The sequence below is a fragment of the Brachyhypopomus gauderio genome, chromosome 9 (genome assembly GCF_052324685.1).
Source record: "Brachyhypopomus gauderio isolate BG-103 chromosome 9, BGAUD_0.2, whole genome shotgun sequence".
NCBI classification, from domain to species: domain Eukaryota; kingdom Metazoa; phylum Chordata; class Actinopteri; order Gymnotiformes; family Hypopomidae; genus Brachyhypopomus; species Brachyhypopomus gauderio.
In genome coordinates this window covers 8628799-8652561 of record NC_135219.1, presented here as the reverse complement: position 1 = coordinate 8652561, position 23763 = coordinate 8628799, and the positions used below count along the sequence as shown (strand labels likewise).

Below are 23763 nucleotides of genomic sequence, written 5' to 3'. Positions count from 1 at the left end.
GCTCATCCTAATCCAGGGAGAGATTATGAATGATAATTAAAGAGGTGAGACTATATACAGTAGTGTGTACAGTAGGTGAGACATGAGGCATTATGAGATGATGGAGTAAATGAAACGTTACCAGTGCTGTGTGCTCCTGAGGACCAGTGTGTGTGTCTGGGTGTGAGATCATCAATGTGGTCATTGAGTTCTCCTCCGTCTCACTGACTGGGCTGGTGGCCTCTAGGACCTTACTGAAAGCAGCCGGTATCTCCACTCCTTCCTCTGTGGGTCTGTGAGTGGACCTTTCCTCTTCCAGATGGTCAGTTATCGTCCCCTGAGGGACTGTCTGTGTCCGCGTGCTCACAGCCTCCACGTCAGGAGCTACCAGAACAAGCTTTACTGCAGACGTCCCTGTCTCTCCTGATACGAGTGCTTCTGGAATCACTCCTTGTGTCTCATCCATCGTTGCAGGATGTCTGATGTCCTGACGCACCTCCTCATTATCAGAGCTACTCGTTTCAGATGGTATGGTAAGTTGTGAAGCAGGCTCAGCTCTCTCTTGTGTCTCTGGTGTCTCCAGAGGCTGGACAGTTGTGTCAGGCACAGAACCCCTGTCTTCAGCAGCTGTCCCCCTGTCTGTCGTCACAGAATCACGTCTTTTAAGATGTGTAGGTGAAGTGGTTTTAGCTTCGCTTTTCAGTGGCACAGACTCAGTGGACTCTGTTTCTTTGGGAGTTGATTCCTGTAGTGTACAAAAGTAAATTACAGGTGTGAACAGTAAGAACACATTCTGTATGTGTGTACACCACAACCTGCTTCACTAAAAGATGCAAAATGCTACTGAATTTACAGAACTCATCTGAACAGAAGGTGAACTTTACCTTGATAACAGACACCTGCACCACGGTGGGGTCACTGGGTTCAGCAGTCTCCTCAGTCATCAGAGGTTCATCTGGGTCCTGGTTCAGATGGATCAGGGTGGGAGCAGAGGGTTAAACAACACACCCAGCACAATGCAGTGAGAGAGAACACACACACGCCACTCAACCTCATTCATTACAAGAGTGCTGTTGGTACAAAATGCTGCTTAATGGTTTTTACACACTGCTTAACGAGGGGACGTTTTAATTATGAGAATCCTGCAGTAATGTGAAGGACTGGACCTTAAACAATACTACAATATTACATCAGTTGTTTATCCACAGCACAACTATAAACCTTTATTAATGCACTACCTCAAAGTCCCACATACAATGTAGTTGCTGGACATTATGTGGACTGACTCCCCAAATGAAAATCAATCTTTCCACCAATTTTCCCTTATTTATTCTACCCGTGTATTTAGATTTTTGACAATATTTATCTTGCTCTGCACCTCTTGCTGGACAGCAAAGATAATCAACTACATGTGCAACAAGTTCAGTGAATAAGCTAGTATTAATACCTCAGTAGCTCATCCTAATCCAGTGAGAGCTTATGAATGATAATTAAAGAGGTGAGACTATATGCAGTAGTGTGTACAGTAGGTGAGACGTGAGGCATTATGAGATGATGGAGTAAATGAAACGTTACCAGTGCTGTGTGCTCCTGAGGACCAGTGTGTGTGTCTGGATGAGATATCATCAGTGTGGACACTGAGCTCTCCTCCGTCTCACTGACTGGGCTGGTGGCCTCTAGGACCTTACTGAAAGCAGCCGGTATCTCCACTCCTTCCTCTGTGGGTCTGTGAGTGGACCTTTCCTCTTCCAGATGGTCAGTTAACGTCCCCTGAGGGACTGTCTGTGTCCGTGTGCTCACAGCCTCCACGTCAGGAGCTACCAGAACAGGCTTTACTGCAGACGTCCCTGTCTCTCCTAATACGAGTGCTGCTTCTGGAATCACTCCTTGTGTCTCATCCATCGTTGCAGGATGTCTGATGTCCTGACGCACCTCCTCATTATCAGAGCTGCTAGTTTCAGATGGTATGGTAAGTTGTGAAGCAGGCTCAGCTCTCTCTGGTGTCTCTGGTGTCTCCAGAGGCGGGACAGTTGTGTCAGGGACAGAACCCCTGTCTTCAGCAGCTGTCCCCCTTTCTGACGTCACAGAATCACGTCTTTTAAGATGTGTAGGTGAAGTGGTTTTAGGTTCGCTTTTCAGGGGCACAGTCTCAAAGAACTTTGTTTCCTTGGGAGTTGATCCCTGTAGCAGATTTCAGGTGTGAACAGGTGTGAACAGTATAAACACATCCGGCATGTCTGTACATCAGAAACTAAAGGATGTGACAGGATACTAAATTCACAGAACTCATCTGAAAGGAGTGGATCTTACCTTGGTAACTGAGTCCTGGACTACAGTACGGTCACTGGGTTCAGCAGTCTCCTCAGTCATCAGAGGTTCGTCTGGGTCCTGGTTCAGATGAGTCAAGGTGGGATCAGAATTTTAAAGAACAGACTTGACAGCTGGACACAGAGCTCTTCAAACAAGAGAAAAGAGAGTCCAGCTGCAAGTGACAGAGCCAAGCAGGTTACGTTTGGAATAGCAAATTACTGGCAGATGTGACAGTTGTGAAGAGAGAACAAATTGCTAAAAGGAACATGAGCACTTTTGCTAACAGCCTAAATGGACGTTTTGCATATGAATCACTAAAGGTACAATGGAAATGTGCAAATTACACCTGTTGAGATGACTCTGTGAATAGCGTTCATATTTGTCAGTCAAGGCAGACAAATGCAGACATCTAAACATATTCAGTTGTGTATACCAGAGAAATAGGACGTAAAAAAAAAGAATAAATGCATTGCAAGTTCGATGTGAAAGAGGAAACAAAATAAAAACAAATAAGGTAAGTGCCCTGGGAAGAGAGCCCTGGAGTGGGCAGTCAGAGCTGATGTCCACAGAGGAAGACAGCAGGGCGTGGAGAGAAGCACCTGTCCCCCCGTCTGTCCCCCACCTGTCCCACACCTGTCCCCGTCAGTCCCACACCTGTCCCACACCTGTCCCCCACCTGTCCCCCCCGCCTGTCCCACACCTGTCCCACGCCTGTCCCACACCTGTCCCACACCTGTCCCCCGCCAGTCCCACGCCTGTCCCACGCCAGTCCCACGCCTGTCCCACACCTGTCCCCCACCTGTCCCCCCCGCCTGTCCCACACCTGTCCCACGCCTGTCCCACACCTGTCCCACACCTGTCCCCCGCCAGTCCCACGCCTGTCCCACACCTGTCCCACGCCTGTCCCACACCTGTCCCACACCTGTCCCCCGCCAGTCCCACGCCTGTCCCACGCCAGTCCCACGCCTGTCCCACGCCAGTCCCACACCTGTCCCACACCTGTCCCCCACCTGTCCCCCCCGCCTGTCCCACACCTGTCCCACGCCTGTCCCACACCTGTCCCACACCTGTCCCCCGCCAGTCCCACACCTGTCCCCCGCCAGTCCCACACCTGTCCCACACCTGTCCCACATCTGTCCCCCGCCAGTCCCACACCTGTCCCACACTTGTCCCCCGCCAGTCCCACACCTGTCCCACACCTGTCCCACACCTGTCCCCCGCCAGTCCCACGCCTGTCCCACGCCAGTCCCACGCCTGTCCCACGCCAGTCCCACACCTGTCCCACACCTGTCCCCCACCTGTCCCCCCCGCCTGTCCCACACCTGTCCCACGCCTGTCCCACACCTGTCCCACACCTGTCCCCCGCCAGTCCCACGCCTGTCCCACGCCGGTCCCACACCTGTCCCCCGCCAGTCCCACACCTGTCCCCCGCCAGTCCCACACCTGTCCCACACCTGTCCCACACCTGTCCCACACCTGTCCCCCGCCAGTCCCACACCTGTCCCACACCTGTCCCCCGCCAGTCCCACACCTGTCCCCCGCCAGTCCCACACCTGTCCCACACCTGTCCCACACCTGTCCCACACCTGTCCCCCGCCAGTCCCACACCTGTCCCACACCTGTCCCCCGCCAGTCCCACACCTGTCCCCCGCCAGTCCCACACCTGTCCCACACCTGTCCCACATCTGTCACCCGCCAGTCCCACACCTGTCCCCCGCCAGTCCCACACCTGTCCCACACTTGTCCCCCGCCAGTCCCACACCTGTCCCACACCTGTCCCATGCCAGTCCCACACCTGTCCCCCAAGCAGTGCTGCAGGGCACCAGGATGAAAGAGACACTCCTCCTGTACCTCTGGAAGACTGCACGTCAGAGTCTCAGAGGATGAGCAGTAACCGCCTTCATCGTCGTCATCATCACTGTCTTCTTCCTCGGGGTATGGGGTTTCCACGGGCACCTGCTTCACAGTTCCGAGGGCTCATGAGGTCAAAGTCTGAACGCTTGTCCTACATTCTTCAATGCCTCACTAAGCTAGAGTGTCTGCTCATTTGATATGTTACTAGGGGAATGCAAAGCTGCTGTCATAATGAAACAGATCTTCCCCTTAACGTGTATTCAGCAATACAAAGCACATCTAAATGTATTCAAAGTGCACTGGGCTGCACACTTGATTAATCAGTGCAAAACTGAACTCACCATTTTGTCCTCAAAGGAAGGAAGGCTGGATTCTGACATTTGTCCACAGGGATAAATAAATTCAACTGGATGACCAAGAGCAACCTGGGAAAATGACACAGCAAGCTTCATAAACTACAGCTCACATTCATGGCTACTAAAGATAAGCACAAGAGTCAAACCACAAGACTACGCTGAACTCATCCAGCCGGCGGCCTGATACGTTTCACTGTGATTCATCAACACTCGAGTGCTCGATGAGGCAGAAGTTAAAAGCACTGGTCCGATCTGATCTGAGCACTCCTGGAATCATGGTGTCCACAGCTCCCCCTCACTCAACATCTTTGCGGCCCAAGGGATGAATTCCCACAGACATGAAAGAGTTGGAGGTCATGTAGATATACGACTCGGAATATTTTATAGTCTTTCTTTAGATGATTCACTGCAGCCCAACATGACAGACAGAGCTGAGGGTGATGGGGAACATGAAGACATTATGACATTTGCTGATACTGGACTTGAGGATTTGAGTTAATATCAAGAGGAAGGACTGGATGTGTTTGGCATCCATCTTTTCCAAATATTTCTTTAAAAGGTTTTGTCTGGCATTAAGAAGCCAGTTTCCATGACATTTCTGTAATTACTGTTGCCGTATGAGAGATGTGCATGACTGCATCTGTTTAATCGCTGCTATATTAAAGACCAGAAATCCAAATACCAGGACAGAGATGAAGGTCATAGCTGCTCATGTAAGAAAAGTGAGTCAAATACCACCAGCATTTCAGCAGTTCGAAAAATGCCTGACGGTAAGAAAATCGGACAAACCCACCTTCCACGAGGTGTTAAAGTTCAGAGTTAGCTCCGTCAGCTAAAAAAGCAGTCGGCGTAAAAATATTGACATTTCAGAATTTTATTTTCAGTAATGAGTACTTCATACCTTAAAGAGATTAATAAAACTGTCAGAAGGAGAGGAATGATGCGTGAAGTAAATCCTAAACATGTTACTGACACTTGAGAAGATATTTTAAGTGCAGTAAATAAAACTGACATATATCAAATAAACTGAATTGCAAAGGTTTTTTTTTTTTTTTTACCTTTTACGGGAAGTAAAAATCTAAAAAACGTTACATAGATCTTCTCATCTGCTGAATAATATAACACTGTTTTTATCATGCACCATAGTGGGGCAGATATCCTATGGCATTGCCAGTGCCGTGCTGACCCTGAGGGGGTGGTAGGATGGTACGGACCCTGAGTGCAGCGCTCTGCTCCTCGGTCAGCAGCTGCAGGTCGTTGAGGGGTTGCTCCAGCTGCTTGGCTCTGGGGAAGACCGTCAGACTGAGCTCCGCCCCCACCGGCAGGCCCAGGCCTGCCCTGCACCTCTCAATCTCAGCCGTGGTCCTCTTCATGGCCTGAATGTTGTCAAGGATTATCTGCAAGTTATAATTCAGATTGTGAATTAGAATCAGGATTTGTTGGGAGACCTTGAGGGGAGAAAATGGAAAAGAGATGAGACGTTCAAGATGTGATTTCGCATTGAGTGCGAGTGAGATGTCTTGAATGGATTTGAGGACGAAGCAAGTGGTCGTTGCTCTGTGCATGAATCCGGGCATGCTTGGACCTGCCTGTCTGTTCTGGAGATGGTCCTCCAGGGGGATGTCCTTGGTATCCTTGCTGGACAAAATGGTTTTGATCTTCGACACATTCATTTCCATTGCTTTCACCTCGGCTTCGATGGCATCCATCTCCTGCAGAGACACAGCCACCGTGTTCAAAAGCCATCAACCAACAGCAGCCTTCAGAGCGGTTAACGTCGGGACCACCATAGCAGTCCTACTCTGGGCTGTTCTGATCTTAACTGAAGCAGAGCTGGTGACTGTGGTGAAGATCTTACTGCAGCAGCGTTCTGGAGCTGCGGGAGGAGTTCCAGGACGCGGCGGTGCACGTCGCTGATGTTGGTGTGAACTAGACGTAGCTTCTGCTCCTGAGTGCTGGTGTCGCACACCACTGAGATGTCTTGCAGTGCAGATCCAAAGGACTCCAGAACACCTCGGACCCCCTCAGACTCATCCACCATCGTCTGCACAGTCAACAGCCTCTCAGACATCAGCTACATCAAAGAACGCTCTCTCGGGACCACGAAGGAAATATCAAAGTATGGTTAGATAAAGGTAGATATAATTTCTTTATCTATGCACTATGAAACATAAGCATCAGTACACCAAACTAGACAAAGAAAGGGCAGTGTATAAAGATATCTAGAGCACTGCTGGTCCGACCTGTAGGGAGGTAACATGACTGTGGAGGCATTTGGCAGTTGTGTAGGTGTGAGGGGTCTCCAGCCAGGACTGAGCCTCGGCCAACCAACAGGTAGAACTATGGAGAACATCTTCATACTCCTGTAGACACGCAGGGACCTGGACGCAGATATGCAGAACACATACACACACACCCACGTAAATGAACCACAGAGGAGGACAAACACAACAGCAGTGCTTGCTGACCTCTGACCTGCGGGCCACAGGGTGACAGACAGCTGCACTCACTCTGCTAATGAAGGCGGTCCTCTGCTCCGCCCGTTTGGCCACGGCCTGGTAGCGCTCCAGGGGGTGGGTGAGCTCATCCATCAGGACGTGGGCCCTCTCGGGCTGCTCCTCCGCCAGCTCCACCACCTCCGCCTCCAGCACGGCAATCTGGGAGTGCCACTGGTCCAGCTCGTCCCACACTCGCTGCCACCACCACAACATACAAGCACATACATATGCGCATACATCTCATGAATAATAATCCTAGAATAATTTAAATGAATACATTATATTTACAAATTAATTAATTGATTATAATTAGTTATGCATGTTATCAGTAGGAGGACTTTCTTTCTTCTGCCAATAAGATGGACAATAAAGCAGGCACACGTGCGCACACACACACACACACACACACACACACACACACCTTCAGTGTGCTTTCAGCTTCTTGCACAGTAGAACTCTTCTTTTGCAGCAGGGCCTCCACACAGTTCAAGCCCACAGCCACCTCGTTGACGTGCTCACTCATTCTGTGGAGAGGGCCACTCCTCTCCATGGCCTGTCCCACCTGAACCACACAGAAGTCACACTTCCCCTCTGACTATGCATGTGTGCTATACTGCATACGGTGCAAACTAGCAATCAGCTTCTATATCCAAACATTTCTACTCCTATGGTTGGCATTTTGTTGAATTAGTTATCCATAACGCATTACTATTTAGTGATAGTTCTGTAAACAGCTCACGCACAGAATACGCACAGAAATGTCATTACACTTAACAGCCAGTGTTGGGAATTAAGCAATTCTTCCATCTGCCACTGTGGCTGGAACTTCACTTTTTTACCAGTCACCATTTTATAATCACAATTGTTCTTGGTTAAAAAACATCAATACACATGAATCACATGGAAATGGTATATTTTAAAATCTTACTTTTGATTATGAATTTTTTTTTTCTTTCTGTATCAGACTTGAATGTATGTGCCAATATTCATAGTCTCTTTGTCACTCAAATCTCTCCCTTCTGCATCTGAATCAGGATCAGCATTCAAAACACTGCAGACATCTACTGCACAAATCCAAATCAGCTACTTACCTATGTAGCCTTAGCAACGGCGAAGCTGAATCCTAAACTACTAAACTACGAGTACTACTGTAACACGGTACTAATGTACTTACAGTACTACTATAATACTGTACTTACTGTACTACTATAATACTGTACTTACTGTATTGCTGTAATACTGTACTACTGTAGTATTGTACTTACTGTACTACTATAATACTGTACTGCTGTACTACTGTATTACTGTACTTACTGTACTACTGCACTACTATAATACTGTACTACTCTACAACTATAATACTGTACTGCTGTACTACTGTACTTACCGTACTACAGTACTTACTGTAATACTGTACTTACTATACTGCTGTAGTACTGTACTTACTGTAATCCTGTACTTACTACTGCTCCAGTACTGTACTTACTGTACTACTGTACTTACTATACTGCACTACTGTAGTATTGTACTTACTGTACTACTAGTGTTGCCACCTGTCCTGGTTTTCCCGGGACTGTCCTGGTTTTCATGTGCCTGTCCCGGTTTTACCGGGCTGTCCCAGTTTGTCCCGGTTTTTGTTCTTTTTAATATTCGGTCCCGGCAAAAAAACTAGGTTAGTTCAAACCACGATTCAGACTGTTTCTGCACACTTTAAATCAGTTTTTTTTCTCGCTGTGTCCATCATTTTAAACCCCCCCAGTAACATTTTACGTTCGCCATCTCCCCCCGTCACCAGATTACACTCGCCACCCTGTGTCAGTATAACAGTGTCCTTGTTTTTTGTCAGACATAGGTGGCAACCCTATGTACTACTATAATACTGTAATTACTGTACTACTTACTATACTGCTGCAGTACTGCACTTGCTGCAATACTGTAGGCTACTTACTTTAATACTATACTTTCTGTACTACTGTAATACTGTACTACTGCACTTACTGTACTACTGTAACAGACATACCAGCATAATTTCATTTTGATAAAGTGGAGTCTTCAAGCTATAGCATTTGTTATAAAAGGTAAATTGCTAGCTACTTAAATTAGACAGCTAGCTACTTAAGTGGCAACCATAAAAGCTTCCTGAAATTAGTCAAACATCTGAAAAAAGTTTAGGATGCAGCTTCATCATAGCTACAGCTACATAGATAACGAGTCAGATGTAGATTCATTCACTTTTCATTCATCTAGGTAGCTGCTACCTCTGAATTCCTATAATTCTACATGCAATTAATTTTAGACTCTTGTTTGTTTTGGACATTAGCATTTAAGCTACATTAGCTAACTAACTATCTGTAACTTCAGATTCACAGGGAAGTCTATATTTGTAATGCTGATTGGGGTTTGACACAAACATTCAACATTTCTTGAGTGTTATTAAACACTCAAGAATGATCCCGATCAACAATTAACACACATCGTCGCGCTCTCTACTTCTCCTGTACACATTGTTAACCCGCCACTGTGGCTTGTGAGTTTATGAAATTTACCCACCACTTCATAAATGTACCCACATTTGGCCAGTGGCGGGTGCAAATTTCAGTCTCATACTTGTAATGGTACAACTCCTCTGTACCTTCTCCTTGACTTTCTGCAGGGACAAAGTGATCTGCTCCTCTAGAGTCTGGATCTCCTGGGGAACATCACTGCTCCTGGTCCTCACCCTGGACATGATCTCCTGCAGCCTGGCATTTTGAGAGCCCACCTCCATCCGCACCTCCTGCCACAGGTGGGAGAGAGAGACAGGTGGGAGAGAGAGAGACAGGTGGGAGAGAGAGACAGGTGGGAGAGAGAGAGACAGGTGGGAGAGAGAGACAGGTGGGAGAGAGAGACAGGTGGGAGAGAGAGAGACAGGTGGGAGAGAGAGGTAAAGTGTGGGATGTGAATTCCTCTAGGGAGAACCGTGTGAGTGTGACTCTACTGTTCTACTTCAGAAACTACACAATCAGTTCAGTGACTGGATGACAGCACATCTGCAAAAACAACGCAATCTAAGTTCTGGATGTCAAGGCAGACACCTGTGGACCAGGACCTTCTCCCAGCAGAACTAACCTGTAAGTGTGCAGGATTAGATTGGGTCTCCAGGACAGACAGAAGGGACAGGATGCTCTGCTGCACAGTCTTCAGTTTCTCCTGCAAACGACCCCAGTGCTGGATCTCAGTCAGCACATCACATCTCACCTTGTTGCTTTGATCTCTCAGGCTATGAATGGAAGCACATATTGGTTATCTTTCAATGTAATACGCATCATATGCATTGGAACCACAAATTAAACTTCCTATCCGTGTGTGGTTTGCCCATACGTTTGGCAGCGGCTGAGAAGAGCCTGCAGTTCCTGACTCAGCTGTGTAGGCATGCTAAGCTTCTGCACGCCTGAGCCACCCAGCAGTCGTGATCCGCAGTGCTGCAGAGAGACCACGATGTCGTGCTCTTGGGCCAGTCTATCCTGGAGCTGCTCGGTTTGGGCCAGGGTGGCTTCAAGCTTCCCCAGAGATCCCCTCACCTCAGAGACATCAGGGAGGCTGCATTCAAGTCCGTCAAGAGCTTCTCCGGAATTCTTGATCTAAAACACACAAAACCCGGTGTCGACACAATCCTTCTAAAATGACATTTTAAAGTGGTTTCAAAATATCCTGTCTTTTAACAACATGGAATGGTGCAGTACTTAGCAATGACCCAGAAACAGGGTGTAAAGGTCCTTTTAGTAGCTACTAATGCAACATGAGTTTGCTTCCTCTTACCCTTAGCATCATTTCCTTCCACTGTGCGTCTGCATGCGTGGCTCTGGAGTTAAGAGCATGCAGTCTGTGCTGCAGCATGGCCCAGTGCCTCCACAGATGCCCCAGAGTCTGGTCAGCAGCCACAGAACAACCCTGGATGTGACAACTTCCTCTCAGATGCTTCAGCTTTCCACCAGCACTCACCAACTCCTCCTGAAGACCCTACATGTGCCGGTGAAGAGAGATGTATGATATATTTTAATGATCTGTAACATCATGTTGTGCATATAAAAAATTGGGGAGAAGGAAAATGACTTAAAATAGTTCAAACCTTCATTTTCTGGAGCGGGTCTTTGCAGTCTTCTGAAGATGCTGAATTGTGACTGAGGCTTTGTGAAAGTTTGTAGTCCAAGTTTCGGAGAATACAGCTCATTTCTTCATGGTATTTACTGTGGGTAGATTGTTCCATTAAGCACCTGGACGAGAAGCAAATAACAAAATTATTACAGCTCACGACAACTCAGAAAAACCTTTCTGACCTGTTCCATTTCATTATGACCACATGTATGTTTTTCAGTCTATCTTTATAAATGATTACTGAAAGAAAATTCTTCCAAGGATTTCAAAACATTTTGAAAGCATAGGGTTTTTTTTAGGTAATTGAGTGAGTTTACCATGAAAAGGACCTTTAAATAATATTTTACAAACATTTAACATACTGAGGAAGTAACCATAAAGCAGGCCAGTAATCTCACTTAATTGTAATTGTAGGCAGAAATTCATGCTAGAAGAACCAGTGGTGTGTCTATCTACCTTTCAAGAGCCCTCAGCTTGAGCCTAGCTTTGGCGTCCAGAATGGCATCACCCACCAGAAGGTTGCTAACAACCAGGATATGGAGTTTCTCAATGTCATGGACAGAAATGCATGCCTGTCGGGGCAAATGGGCCCGAATTTCATTCATGTGAGCCTGGAAACCTTGAGTCAGACTGCTACGGATTTGTTGAGTATGTCGCTGCTCCTCTACACAGTCTCTGAAGCTGGCTGAGGGAACGTGGAGTCTGGACTCAAGCTGCTGTAGGAAAGCCCGAGCCGCTTGGACAGCCCACTGGTAGTCCATCAGGGCCTCCTTAACCTGCTGAAGTTTTCCCTGTGCAAAATAACTCAAATTAGGACAAATTAATAATACCAACTACACTCAGGTCAATTAAATTTCTCAAACTTAATTAAAAAGTATTAATTAATCAAGTATGAATCAAACATTAATATAATTACAATAGGTTTCCCACACTACGTGTGTGAACCCTAAAAACTATATTAATTCATATTAGAATACTAAAAAATACTAATGTAATGTATTGAAAAAAACATTATCTGTAACATTATATGCTATAACAAACATAAAATTATTTACTTTGTGCATCTTGCATTCTTTCAAAATTCTTCTCCACATGTCACTGGTTTCTTTATAGCTGTCAGATGCAGCACAGTGTTTGCAGGCCTCCAACATTCGCAGCCCAGAGGTCACGACCCTCTCAAGTGTCCAGTGCTTTTGTAGTTCTGCAGCGACGGCCTGGTGGTTCGGCTCCAGCCAGCTGGTCCGCTTTATTTGCTCTTCAGCTTTCAAAAAGTGCTCGGTCAGTGCGGTCAGCTCCGTAGGGCTGCCGTTACTTTTCCCCAGAGTGTGCTCAAGCTCTTTCAGTTCATTGCTAACAATCTGCTCCCAGGCAGCCAGACTCGGAACCACACTGCGAATCTTTTGCCTCTCTGATCCAAGTTGGGATGGATAGAGATCATCAGAGATGGCCTCCAGTTGGTCAGCAGTCTCCTGACAGGACATCTTCACCAGAGGCAACTCCACCAACAAGACAAGACCCAGCCTGAACCTCTCCTCAACTTTTAGGCTCACATCTGAGACCTGAGGAAGCCTCTTCTTAATTGCCTCGATGCATTTATCCAAACGCTGCTTGGAAGACAGGTACTCCTCGTGTTCTTTGGACTGTTTGTTCAGCAGCCTTAGTCTTCCCTGTAAGGTTAGGATGGCGCGGAGCAGGTCTTTCCTTTGATGGTCCTGGAAATGCTGGACTTCCTGAACTTGGGACAGGTGTTCAATCAGTCTGTGTCTCACAGGGTCAAAAGCAGAGAGTGTCTCTTTTGTTATAGGATACCTTTGCTTCTCCAAGTCAGTTGTCATTTGATTCAAGCTCCTCTTGATGGCAGTGAATTCATCTGCAGAAGATTTCTGGGCATGCAAGAGATCTTCCAGTTCCCAGCACAAAGTTTGTTCACGTCTTACAACCCTCCTGATTTCCGTTCGCAAGCCAACAAGTTTGTCAACAAGGTGCAAACCGTCTGCTGCGCTGAAACTCTGAGTCATGTCCTTTGTCTCATCGAGAAGGATCTGAATGATGGCTACACGTCTCTCGGCTTCTTTCAAAGCATCTTTGTGCCTTTGCAGATTCACCTTTTGGTCTGCAGTCGTGGTTCTTAGCTCATCTGCTGCGGCTTTTTTCGACTGCTCCTCTAACAGTGAAGCCAGCCAGGAACTGTGGTCTATGAGCTGAGTGTCCAATCTCTGTCTAGCATGCAACATTTGGTTCAAATCTACAGAAAAACAGTCTGACTTCTTTGTGATCTCACCATACAAGATCTCTACATTCTCAACTGCAGATGATATCATGGAGGAAATCCCCTCATTAACGTCCGCAGTAGCCTCTTTTAGCTTCTCAACAGCAGAGGCTAATTTGGATCGCCTTGATGATATCTCTGCCTGCACTTTCTTCATGCTATTAACCTGCTGAACAGCCTCCTCAGGAAAGAGGGACAACTTCTTTCTCCTAGTGACTCTACTCTCTGTTAGTTTAGCCCAGGTGAAACAGTCTTTCAAAATGTCAGTGAACTCTGCTAGCGATTGGTCACTGAGACAGGACGTTCCAAGCTTCTCCTGTGTACTTTCCAACTGAGTCTTCAAATTTTGGAACATTTTCTCAATGTCCTGCTTCTCCTCGTCTCCGAGTGGACACTGGGAAAGATAGCGCGAGAGCTCAAGGAGGTACAGGTGGCGATCTTTCATTTCACAAAAGTCGGAGGACGTCAGAGCACTCTGTAGTGCTCCGTGGCTTTCTACACGCTGCAGAGACTCCAGATCCCTCAGAAGCTCCTCTGCATCCTTCAGCAGAGTAGAAGCTTCGGCTGTGCAGATGTCGGCGTGCCTCAGGGTTCTATCTGCGCTCCCCTCCAAAATGTGCCACTTCTCCTGTAGATCCTGCACCTGGACTAGGCATGCCACAGGGCCCTGGGCCCCATCCAGGAGGGCCGTCACCTGGCGGCATGAACGTGGCAGTGCATCCAGCATGCCTTTCTTCTCCTCCATGTTCATCAGGAACGCACGCAGCTTCTCTGCTTGAACCGCACTGCTTCTCAGAGAATCCCTTTATAAGGCAGAAAAGTGTGGCTCATCATTCAGTAACGTATATAAGACACCGTGTATCCGATTTGGAAACACTTCAAAGCCTTTTACAGTGCGCTAAACCTATTCATTTTTGCCAATGTAAATCTTTATTAGCATTTATTTACATTATATTTATTTACTATCATTTTTATTTTTAGACAGGAGCACGTGGGGCACTCACAGGCTCAGAGTGTCCAGCTCTGCGCTCAGCCCCTGCAACACGTCCTGGACGTCCTGCGTTTGCTGGTGGTACTGCGTGAGCTGGTGGAGCTGGGCCTCCTTCGCCCGTACTGTGGTGGAGGCGCTACACATCGCCTCACTCAACCTGCCCTCCATACATCTGCTGGGCGGGGAGGGACCGCCGATGGGAGACGAGGTCAGTGACGCTGCCTGCCTCGCCAGCAGCTGTCTGCAGTCCTGTAGTAAGAGCATGAATGAGACTTGAAGTGAACAGGAACGTGTTACCCCTAAGATTATACCTAAGATTATACCTAAGATTATACCTATGATCTGGGGACACATATGGGGTTGTCCTCTGACTTTTAACTTTTATCAGGTTTAATAGTTGATATTTTATATAAGATAATGGATCATTTCTTTGTTATAAAAGGTCAAATATAGAATGCAATTCATAAAATTTGTTAAGCTATCCCTTCTTGTACCTAAGCATACGTTTCAGTAAGGAAGACTGCTTCATAATATTCCCCATGGTCTTCTGCTTATCAGGCACATGGCTTACAAACATTGACACGCTGATACACAAGCATACCTCAGCTTCCTGAAGCTGCTCCATCATAAGTTCTGTGCTCAGTTGCACTGGTTGGTATTGACATCTAAAAATCCTGAGAACAGTTTGTGCCAGTTGGTTCTCTGAATCTGTGAAAAATGGCTCCAAGAACCAGGTAGCTTCTCTAGTCTGTAAAAAAAAAAGAAAATACAATCCATTACAGACAGCTGCTTGAGGCCTGACATGATATCTTGAGTTAACTTGGAGTCCCAGATCAGCACAGGAAATGCCAATGTCTGCTGGCAAGAGTGAGGAGTAGACCCATGACTCTCTCTCTAACAGCATTACAAAGCTTACACGCAAACATGAAAAACAACAAAAGTCACAGACGTTTCTAATATTTATTCTGAACATCAGCTATTACAGTAGAGCTACTGCAGTTACGTCTGAGTGAGAGTAAACAGAGATGAACAGCTATGTACCTCTTTCACACTGCTGGTATCCATTAGTGGCTGAACATTAGCGCTGATGTCCAATAAGGTGGCCCACCCTGATGTTCTGTCAGGTTCCTCTGATGCTCTCCTCAGTTCCTTGACCCTGTCTTTGGAGCTCCCAGTCTGGGCTTTGCCAACCCTAGACACATCCAACTTGGCTTTGGACATTTCTTCTGGCTACAGGATTATGGTCCCAAAAAAAAAAAACAAATCTATATTAGGAACAGATGCAGAAATGGTTGCATGAAATCTTAACACTGTTATACTGAGGAAAATGATGTCTCAGCTCCATCTTTGTAAGTGAGCATGATTAAGTCCCCAGGACAGCTGAAGCAGGAATGCAGGCACACTGAACGCTGGCCCGTCCTTCTGGGGGGCGTGGTGAGCCTTCTGGGGGGCGTGGTGTGCCTTCTGGGGGGTGTGGTATGCCTTCTGGCCCTGAGCAGCTGCAACTGAGGCCATAGAGTGGGGCTGTTCTACATGTGGGTCACTTCTACAGAGAAGCACCTGATTTGACACATTATGATCCTTGGGTAACGGTTATTAGTGAAAGGGGTAGCAGCATGTGGATATTCCAGGTTCAGAAAGTAAAACTCCTTCCCAGGATTTTACTCAAGCTTGCTGGATTTTCTAATTAGTGCAAAATCTTGGTGAGGACTTTTACGTTCTGAACCTGGAATGCCCACCTCTGGGTAGCGGTCAACCAGGTCTGCAGAGGAGCAGAAACCCTGCAGACACTAGGACCTTACGCAGCCGAACTGCACAGATGTGGACTATATGAGTGGGGTTTGCTTTCTGGTATCTTGCTGACACTTGCAGATATTTCAAGATCCTCAGGCAATGGGAACCACGGCAACATCAGTAGTGGCCCAGGCTGCATACTTGGAAGCACTCCAAATTCCCAAGCATGTGTTACAGTGTGGAACAATATCATCCTAGAAACTGATCATTTTCAAAATTTAAGATTTAAGATCGCTTCTGTATTGCATCACAAATGTAAACATTATAAAAATATATTGTTTGTGGAAAGAGAAGTGACTCATACTCTCATTAGAAATAACCAAGTCATTCAAAATGTTTACAATTGGCCCTGCCAAAGTCAAGCAGTGATGCAGAATAAAGCCAAACAACTGTCTGAAAAGCCAAAGTGTTTTTGAGAATGGAGTCCTTTTTAATGAAGTCTTTGGGACCACCTTAACACCATCGTGCATGGCCAGTCTTTTCCACATGTGCTTTTTGTTAACTGTGGCCTTTTCAGCGAGCTGTTGAAAGCAATAGATTCCAAACCATATTTTGGAAAGAAGACATCTGAACACCAAACAAGTAAGATGACACTTGTTAACTGCAATACATTTTAAAATCACGTAGCCTAAGGCTTCAGTCATTGAATGCTGTTTAAAAATATAATCCAATAACAATTAAGAACTTAAGCAAATTGAAACGTTTGACTCAAATTGGGATTCAACTCAAACCTTAGCTGTCACTTGTAACTAGGACAACCAGCTTTCACATTGAATCACAGAAGAGAGTAATAGAAATGAGGACTACGTTTGCAGCTTATCGTATTTCCATGAAGACGTCATGAGCGAACACAAGTCAAATACCTGTACGCAGGTGGTGCCGTGGAACCCACCACTCAGCTCCTCCGTGCCCTCTGCGTGGGTCCTGAGGTCCGGCTGTGATGACCCTGCGGTGGCCTTCTGTGTTTCTGCTCTTACTTGCTGTGAAATTCCCTCTGCTCCGGAACCAGAGACTTTCTCTGGAACTGTGCACTTGACATCTTGTGATTTCATATCGAGAGGACAGTTGCTGGTGAAACTGGACTGGCTAGCAGTCGTGGGGTTAGTGCTCGCCGCTCTGGGCTCATTATTCGCGCTCTCCGCTTGTAGGGGCGTTTCTGCGAGTACGGTGCCCACGGCCTCCCTCTGCACGCTCCCTGCAGTCAGGGAACCCTCGGGTTCCTTCTGGCTGCTCTTTATGGATGCCCATTCTGTGTCTACGGTGCATGGACGCCTTCCACTAGCAGACTGCTGATGGAGAGGGCTGGACGCACTCGTATGTTTGAAGGTAGACGTCTCTGTCATCTCGTCTTCCTCACTGGTCGTTCCAGAAGCAGGAGGCGATGCGCACTTATTCACGTCCGTGCGCGGCTCGTTTTGGGCCGTCGGCTCTCGTGACCCTACAATTATGGCGTCTTGTTGACATGCTGTTTTACTAGCTTGTTGATTTTGAGGCATATCCTCGTCTGAAACGCTCCCGCCTGAAATTGTAGTAGCTCGAGGGCTGTCTGGGAGCTGCTGACCAGACGAAAGCACATCTGTGCTTGGGCCGTAACTCTCCACACCAACAGGCGTTTGACTTTGACATGAATGAGCATTTATAGGCTGTCCGGTTTGGAGTGAATCTGTAAGTGAGTTTGACTGCATTCTGTCTAGACCGTGTGATAACAGTTCCAGATTCCCCGTCCCCTCAGATTCAGGTCTCTCTGATTTAGAGTCCATTGATTCTGTACTGTCAGTATGAAAAACTGATTCCTTATCATTCCCAGGATCAGAAGACTCATCTGACTGACCGCTGTCAGGTTTCAGTGGAACTGGATCAACATCTAGAATGATGGTATAAACCTTTGCAGGTTCAGATCTACTTTGGTTGTCATTCGTTGAGTATGACGTGCTGGAGTCGCCGGGCAAATCTGAATCTGGTCTCGGTGTATAAAAATCCACTTCTGACTTACAGGCTTCAACAACATCTGGTACTGAAGCCTGTGACTCTTCACTTTCTCCCCCAGTATTTTCATGCCCAAGGCTCAACTTTAGATCAGTGTCTAAAACGATGGTGACCACCTTCTCGCTCTGATGATCAGAGCTCTTAGCCCTGTGCTGGCCTGCTGTAACATCAGCACTGTCTGTGGACTCTTTGGCTTTGAGAAGTCCCTCTTCTTTGTCAAAAGTCTGTTTACGCTGTAAAGTCGGCAAAGGACATTTTGATAATTGCTGCAGAGAGACAAAATCTGAGGTGTCCAGCACTGGCCCCTGATTGGCTGTGGAAGGACCAGGATCCAGTACAACAGTGAGGTCGGGCTTGGAAACGTCACTGTGCAGATCATCACAGGGAGCAGGATGAGGACCTCTGGTCTTCACTGTACCTGTAACCTCATGTTTTGTCCAATCTGTCCCTCCAGATGTGGGCCGAGGAGCACAGAGGGGTGAAGGCATCTCAGCAGCTTCACCTTCTCTCTCTGGTTTAGGGGTGATTTGGCTATCTCCAACGTTCTTGCAGATGTCCACGTTTCTATCGGCCATCTGCGTAAGATTGTTAGCACAAATCGAATGTCACGCGAGTTCCTATGTGCTGGGAACATTTAAGTAGCTTACACTTTAAATGAGGTGTGCAGAGCTGCGTAGAACTCTGGCGGCGTGTTATCAGAACGAGCAGTCTCAGCACCCTCACCTCAACCTGGAGATGTGGGATCTAAGTTCATCGTGCAGACTAACTGCAATAGACTGACATTTATTTCATGCTTCTCAGATTACCATGGTAACAGACTCATTGCCAGTGACCATCATTAGCATATGTGAGGTGAGGACAGCATATGAACTCTGTGACTGCTGAGCCAACTGACAGACAAAATTAAAAGCACAAATAAGGCTTTAAAAACCTAAAAACAAATACGGCTACTTATAAAGCTGTACGTTAAAGTGCCAGATCCTAACCTCAGTTTACATTTGGACTGACCAAATGTAAAAACATTGGATGTTTGTAAAATGAAATGTAAACAAAAAGATCTGGTTACTAAAAGATCTGGTAATTGAGTGGATTTGGAACTGATTTTCCTCAGTGAAATGAGGAAATCAGGTGACTAAAATGCTATGGCTGTTGTGTTTTTATTCACATTAAATGACATGACACAAAAGGGCATGTTGTGTGATGTCCTGGCCACACCCAGCGTTTGAGTTAGAGAGAGTCTGTCTTATACTGTTTATACTGTTTTAATCTGTACTATGTCCACACATCCTCCAGATTTCCACTCAGCTACATTTCTAGCTTGAGGGTATTTTTACAGGAGGATGATACAGCAGCTCCTAACTGAAGCTGTTTACCTCAGCTCCGCCTTCTCCAGTCCTCTGCTGTTTGAAGCGGCCATCTTGTTCGTGTAGAGACTCCCTTAGCACTGTCTTCTTTCTGAGGAGAGTTTGGATGACCTGGGACAAGGCCGTCTGGCCCTTTGGAGTGCAGCTCGGCAGCAATGTGGAAGCCAACGCCTCAACCTCCTGTAGGTCCCTGACCTCCTGATCCAAACTCTGCAGAAAAAACAGCAGATTAAAGATGTGTTGCAAAAGACTTATCATCGCGCATGCACGAATATGTGTGCGCAACTAGCTCAGGATCTGTGCGTGTGCTTTGTTCTACCACATGTCTAGGGCCTGCTGGATTACAGCACGCACACTCCTCACTTTTTCTGCAGGAGGGGCACCAGAGGGTTCGTGCTGTGCTGACATCTGCAGACTGGTCAGCGTCTCCCCGCACTGCTGTAGCATGAGATGGCAGGTCTCTTCTGTCCCAGTGCTCTGCTCCAGTGCCACACACACATCCTGCACACGCATGGGAAAAAATGCCCGTGTGATCTTAAATTAAACGAATTTCATGATTCGGCTCTTAAACAGATTGTGCTCTGTTTAAAAAACAGATGTAAGAAATTAAAAAATGTTATGCACTGGCAGTAATGTCCACGCAGAAGAGCTCACAGTAATTTGTTTGAGCAGGCAGGTGGTTCTGTTCTCCACAGTGCCCCAGGACTGTTCGGTGCAGCTCGGGTCGTGTATGACATCGGCACGCTCCCTCATCTGGGCTCGCAGTGCTGCCACCTCACCGTCCAGGGTCTTAGCCGTCTCCAGGATGGCCCGGGCCTGCTGGAGGGCGTCCCGCCTCTCAGCCAGACCCGGCCAGGGGAAGAGCAGCGGCAGACGTGCTGTCTGCTCCTGCAGCTGGTGGAGCCTGTTCTCCACCCGCTGCCTCGGGCTGGGACAGGACGGGGAACACTCCATGACACCCTGCAGGGTTCTGACACGCGGAGGGGACAGGATCCATACATGGAGTCTGAACTTTTGAGCAGGTCAAAAGTGTAATACAATTTATAGATTAGTTAAGGTATTGTACAAGTATTCAGCCCCCTTAAATGGCCCTTTGAAATTCAGTTGAATTACAAATGATCCTTTAATATTCTGTGATGAAAATGACTAAATGGAAAATGCTGTTTGTCTGCATATTTAACCCCTTGTGCTGCGGGCGTTTCCACAGATGCAAGTTACTGCCCTAACGAGGACACGCTTGGCTTCAAATTGGCCTTATTCCTACCTATGAATCATTCAAGAATTTTTCTGTATAAAAGACTTCCATAATTCAAATACCACTGATCAGAGGTCAGTGACCACTGTGAAGAAACTACAGTGTTCAGTGGTGGCGACGGGAAGGAAGATGCACTAGTTAACAATGTGAAGAGCCACGAACACATCAGGCCTGTAAGGCAGGTGAGACAGAAGCCGTTCCTGAGATAAAACAGGTCTAAGCATGTCTGGGGTTTGCCAGAACGCATCAGTAACCTTAGTTAAAATGTGGGACTAGGGTTTGCTGCAAAATTTGGCACTATAAAGTTCAAATCTGACCGGGTGATAAATCTTTTTTCACCTCGTCTAGTGTTGACTGTGTGGTTTAGGTGTTGACCGTGTGGTTTAGGTGTTGACCGTGTGGTTTAGGTGTTGACCGTGTGGTTTAGGTGTTGACCGTGTGGTTTAGGTGTTGACCGTGTGGTTTAGGTGTTGACCGTGTGGTTTAGGTGTTGACTGTGTGGTTTAGGTGTTGACTGTGTGGTTTAGGTCGTGTTAGAGTCACGTTCATGCGCCATACTGTACACGGTACCTGTGCTGCTCGAGTGCCGACTGCAACACACAAGCCCACTGCTCCTCTGCATCCTTAAGTGTGTGAAGGATGCACGTTCTGTCTTTCTCCTTGAGGCTGCGTCTGTGGAGAAGCTCCTGACCTTTGACCTTGAGTTCCTCCAACCTTCTGTCCCCCTCATCCTTCTGATTCAACACCACCTGACCAAATGTTTTTCACACAGATCTTAATTTAGGTGACTGACAGAGAACTTAAGAGCTGAAACAATTCTCAAACAATCTTAAAATTCAATTTTGACTTGAATGTGCCGGTGATAATGGTGAAAAGCTCAGCACAATACGATGACAGAGTTGCAGACGGCTGCAGATATACTAGGTGATAAATTCAAAATTCAGAACAGTAATGTAACACAGAAAACTAAACGTATAAAGGCTAAGATGCCATTTATAGACTAATCCCAAGCTTGGCACATGTTCAACCTTTGCAGTCCAATTTCATCTTTTTTGTTAAATTGGCCATTTTGGCCTATTTCTGAGGAAAAAAATCCAATATGTCTTGAAGATATTTTCAGCAGTTTAAAACTTTTCTTCAGTTTCTTTTTGTTCCTAGTTTTGACTTGTGGCATAAACCCTGGGTATGTGAAGCATATCTTAGATGTTTCTCTCACCTGCAGTCCTTCCAATGTCTCTGCAGCGTTATCCGGGCTTGTCTGAGTGCCAGGGTCCAGAGCGCTGACCTGCCGCTGCAGTGCGCTGACCCAAGCCCCAGTGCCTGCAGCCAGGCTACAGAAGCCCTGCAGCTCCTCAAACGGGTCACGGTGGTCTGGGGTGTCCTGGTGTGATGGTTCCCTCTGCTGGTGGTGATCCTTCCTGGATTCGGGTGTTTTGGGTGCAGGATCTTGACTGTGAACTGTGTCCTGTGAAGGGTGATCTTCTGCCTCTAGGACTTGTTCACCTCTGACTCGATCACTTTTGGCTTGGTGTGGCTTACACGGGTCATCTGCCTGATCCCTTTTCAGCACCGTCAGCTTCTTGGCAGCGCGGACGCTGTCCTGAAGCTGGGCTCCATCCTCGGCCAGGGCCAGCAGGCTCTCCGGAGTGGCCACGTTGGCCAGCAGGGCCACTTGCTGCAGCAGTGCGTCCACACGCGTGCTTTCTGCCTGCAGCCGCTCGGATAAACGCTAAAGGAGAAAGCAACCCAGTAGCCCTCAAGAACATGAACTCATGCCTCCATGTGTGGATGCCATGACATCACACACAATGCTAAGTTAAGTGACACTGGGACGTTGTTAATGATAAGAATTCAGAGTATATGGCATCACTTTCTTTTTAGTTTATTATTATGAATATTGTCTATTCACCTGAATATGCTGGATGAGTTCTGGGCCCTCGAGGGCACTCGGTGTGTTCAGGGCATCTGTTATTGTGTGTATGGAGGACAGGCACTCTGACATCCGTGCTGCCACCTGGGCCTTGGCAGCCTCCAGCTCCCTGAAGACATCGCTTGCTTCCGAGAAGAGTTCCTTCACCTCCCCCATCCTCTTCCTTAGCTGGCTCTCGATCACCTGGAAAATGTGCACATGCGGATGTTGCCACAAAAAAGACGAAAATGTGCCTCTTGCGTGTGTATGGATCTTGTGTGTTTTCCCCACATTTGCTGAGCCCTGACCCCAGCCCTGACCCCAGCCCTCCAGTTCCTCATCCCCAGTCCCAGCAGGCTCACCTGCAGTTCCAGTGGGGGCTCCGTGATCTGCAGAAGCTGCGGGATCTCAGCAGACCTGCCGTGAAATCGCTCCACCTTGTCCTCCTGACTCCTCAGCTCCTCCTGTAGGAATGATGTAAGGTGAGGCAGGACCAGGACAGTGACAGCTGCAACCGTTAGGGTGACATCTGACCCTGACCACACTGAACTCAAGCTGAGCACAATATTCCAGGTAACTGACCGGCCACTGGCACATTAAAATTTCAGCATTCAAACTTACAGACCCTCCCCCACCAGCTGCCCGCAGATGACCTCACACTGACCTCCCCTCCCCTCCCCTCTCTTCCCCTCTCCTCCCCTCCCCTCTCCTCCTCTCCCCTCTCCTCCCCTCCCCTCTCCTCCCCTCCCCTCTCCTCCTCTCCCCTCTCCTCCCCTCCCCTCTCCTCCCCTCCCCTCTCCTCCTCTCCCCTCTCCTCCCCTCCCCTCTCCTCCTCTCCCCTCTCCTCCCCTCCCCTCTCCTCCCCTCCCCTCTCCTCCTCTCCCCTCTCCTCCTCTCCCCTCTCCTCCTCTCCCCTCTCCTCCCCTCCCCTCTCCTCCCCTCCCCTCTCCTCCTCTCCCCTCTCCTCCCCTCCCCTCTCCTCCTCTCCCCTCTCCTCCCCTCCCCTCCCCTCCCCTCCCCTCCCCTCTCCTCCTCCCCTAAGCAATAGGGTTAGGGTTAGGGTT

At 47.6% G+C, this 23763-nt stretch overlaps 1 protein-coding gene across 1 annotated transcript in view; it reads right to left on the bottom strand.

Moving 5' to 3' along the window:
* Nucleotides 1-23763, bottom strand: part of syne2a (spectrin repeat containing, nuclear envelope 2a) — a 79858-nt gene that overhangs the window by 31683 nt on the left and 24412 nt on the right. The window contains 30 exon segments of the mRNA XM_077018216.1: nucleotides 122-724; nucleotides 864-941; nucleotides 1555-2160; nucleotides 2290-2367; nucleotides 4141-4248; nucleotides 4485-4568; nucleotides 5714-5896; nucleotides 6089-6211; nucleotides 6358-6543; nucleotides 6743-6880; nucleotides 7010-7192; nucleotides 7419-7559; nucleotides 9630-9773; nucleotides 10106-10256; nucleotides 10358-10617; nucleotides 10796-10996; nucleotides 11106-11250; nucleotides 11588-11922; nucleotides 12187-14203; nucleotides 14405-14640; nucleotides 14993-15139; nucleotides 15433-15621; nucleotides 17049-18746; nucleotides 19545-19745; nucleotides 19899-20036; nucleotides 20190-20505; nucleotides 21361-21539; nucleotides 22007-22519; nucleotides 22700-22903; nucleotides 23062-23163. Of these exon segments, the coding sequence (XP_076874331.1) occupies nucleotides 122-724; nucleotides 864-941; nucleotides 1555-2160; nucleotides 2290-2367; nucleotides 4141-4248; nucleotides 4485-4568; nucleotides 5714-5896; nucleotides 6089-6211; nucleotides 6358-6543; nucleotides 6743-6880; nucleotides 7010-7192; nucleotides 7419-7559; nucleotides 9630-9773; nucleotides 10106-10256; nucleotides 10358-10617; nucleotides 10796-10996; nucleotides 11106-11250; nucleotides 11588-11922; nucleotides 12187-14203; nucleotides 14405-14640; nucleotides 14993-15139; nucleotides 15433-15621; nucleotides 17049-18746; nucleotides 19545-19745; nucleotides 19899-20036; nucleotides 20190-20505; nucleotides 21361-21539; nucleotides 22007-22519; nucleotides 22700-22903; nucleotides 23062-23163 (9687 nt within the window).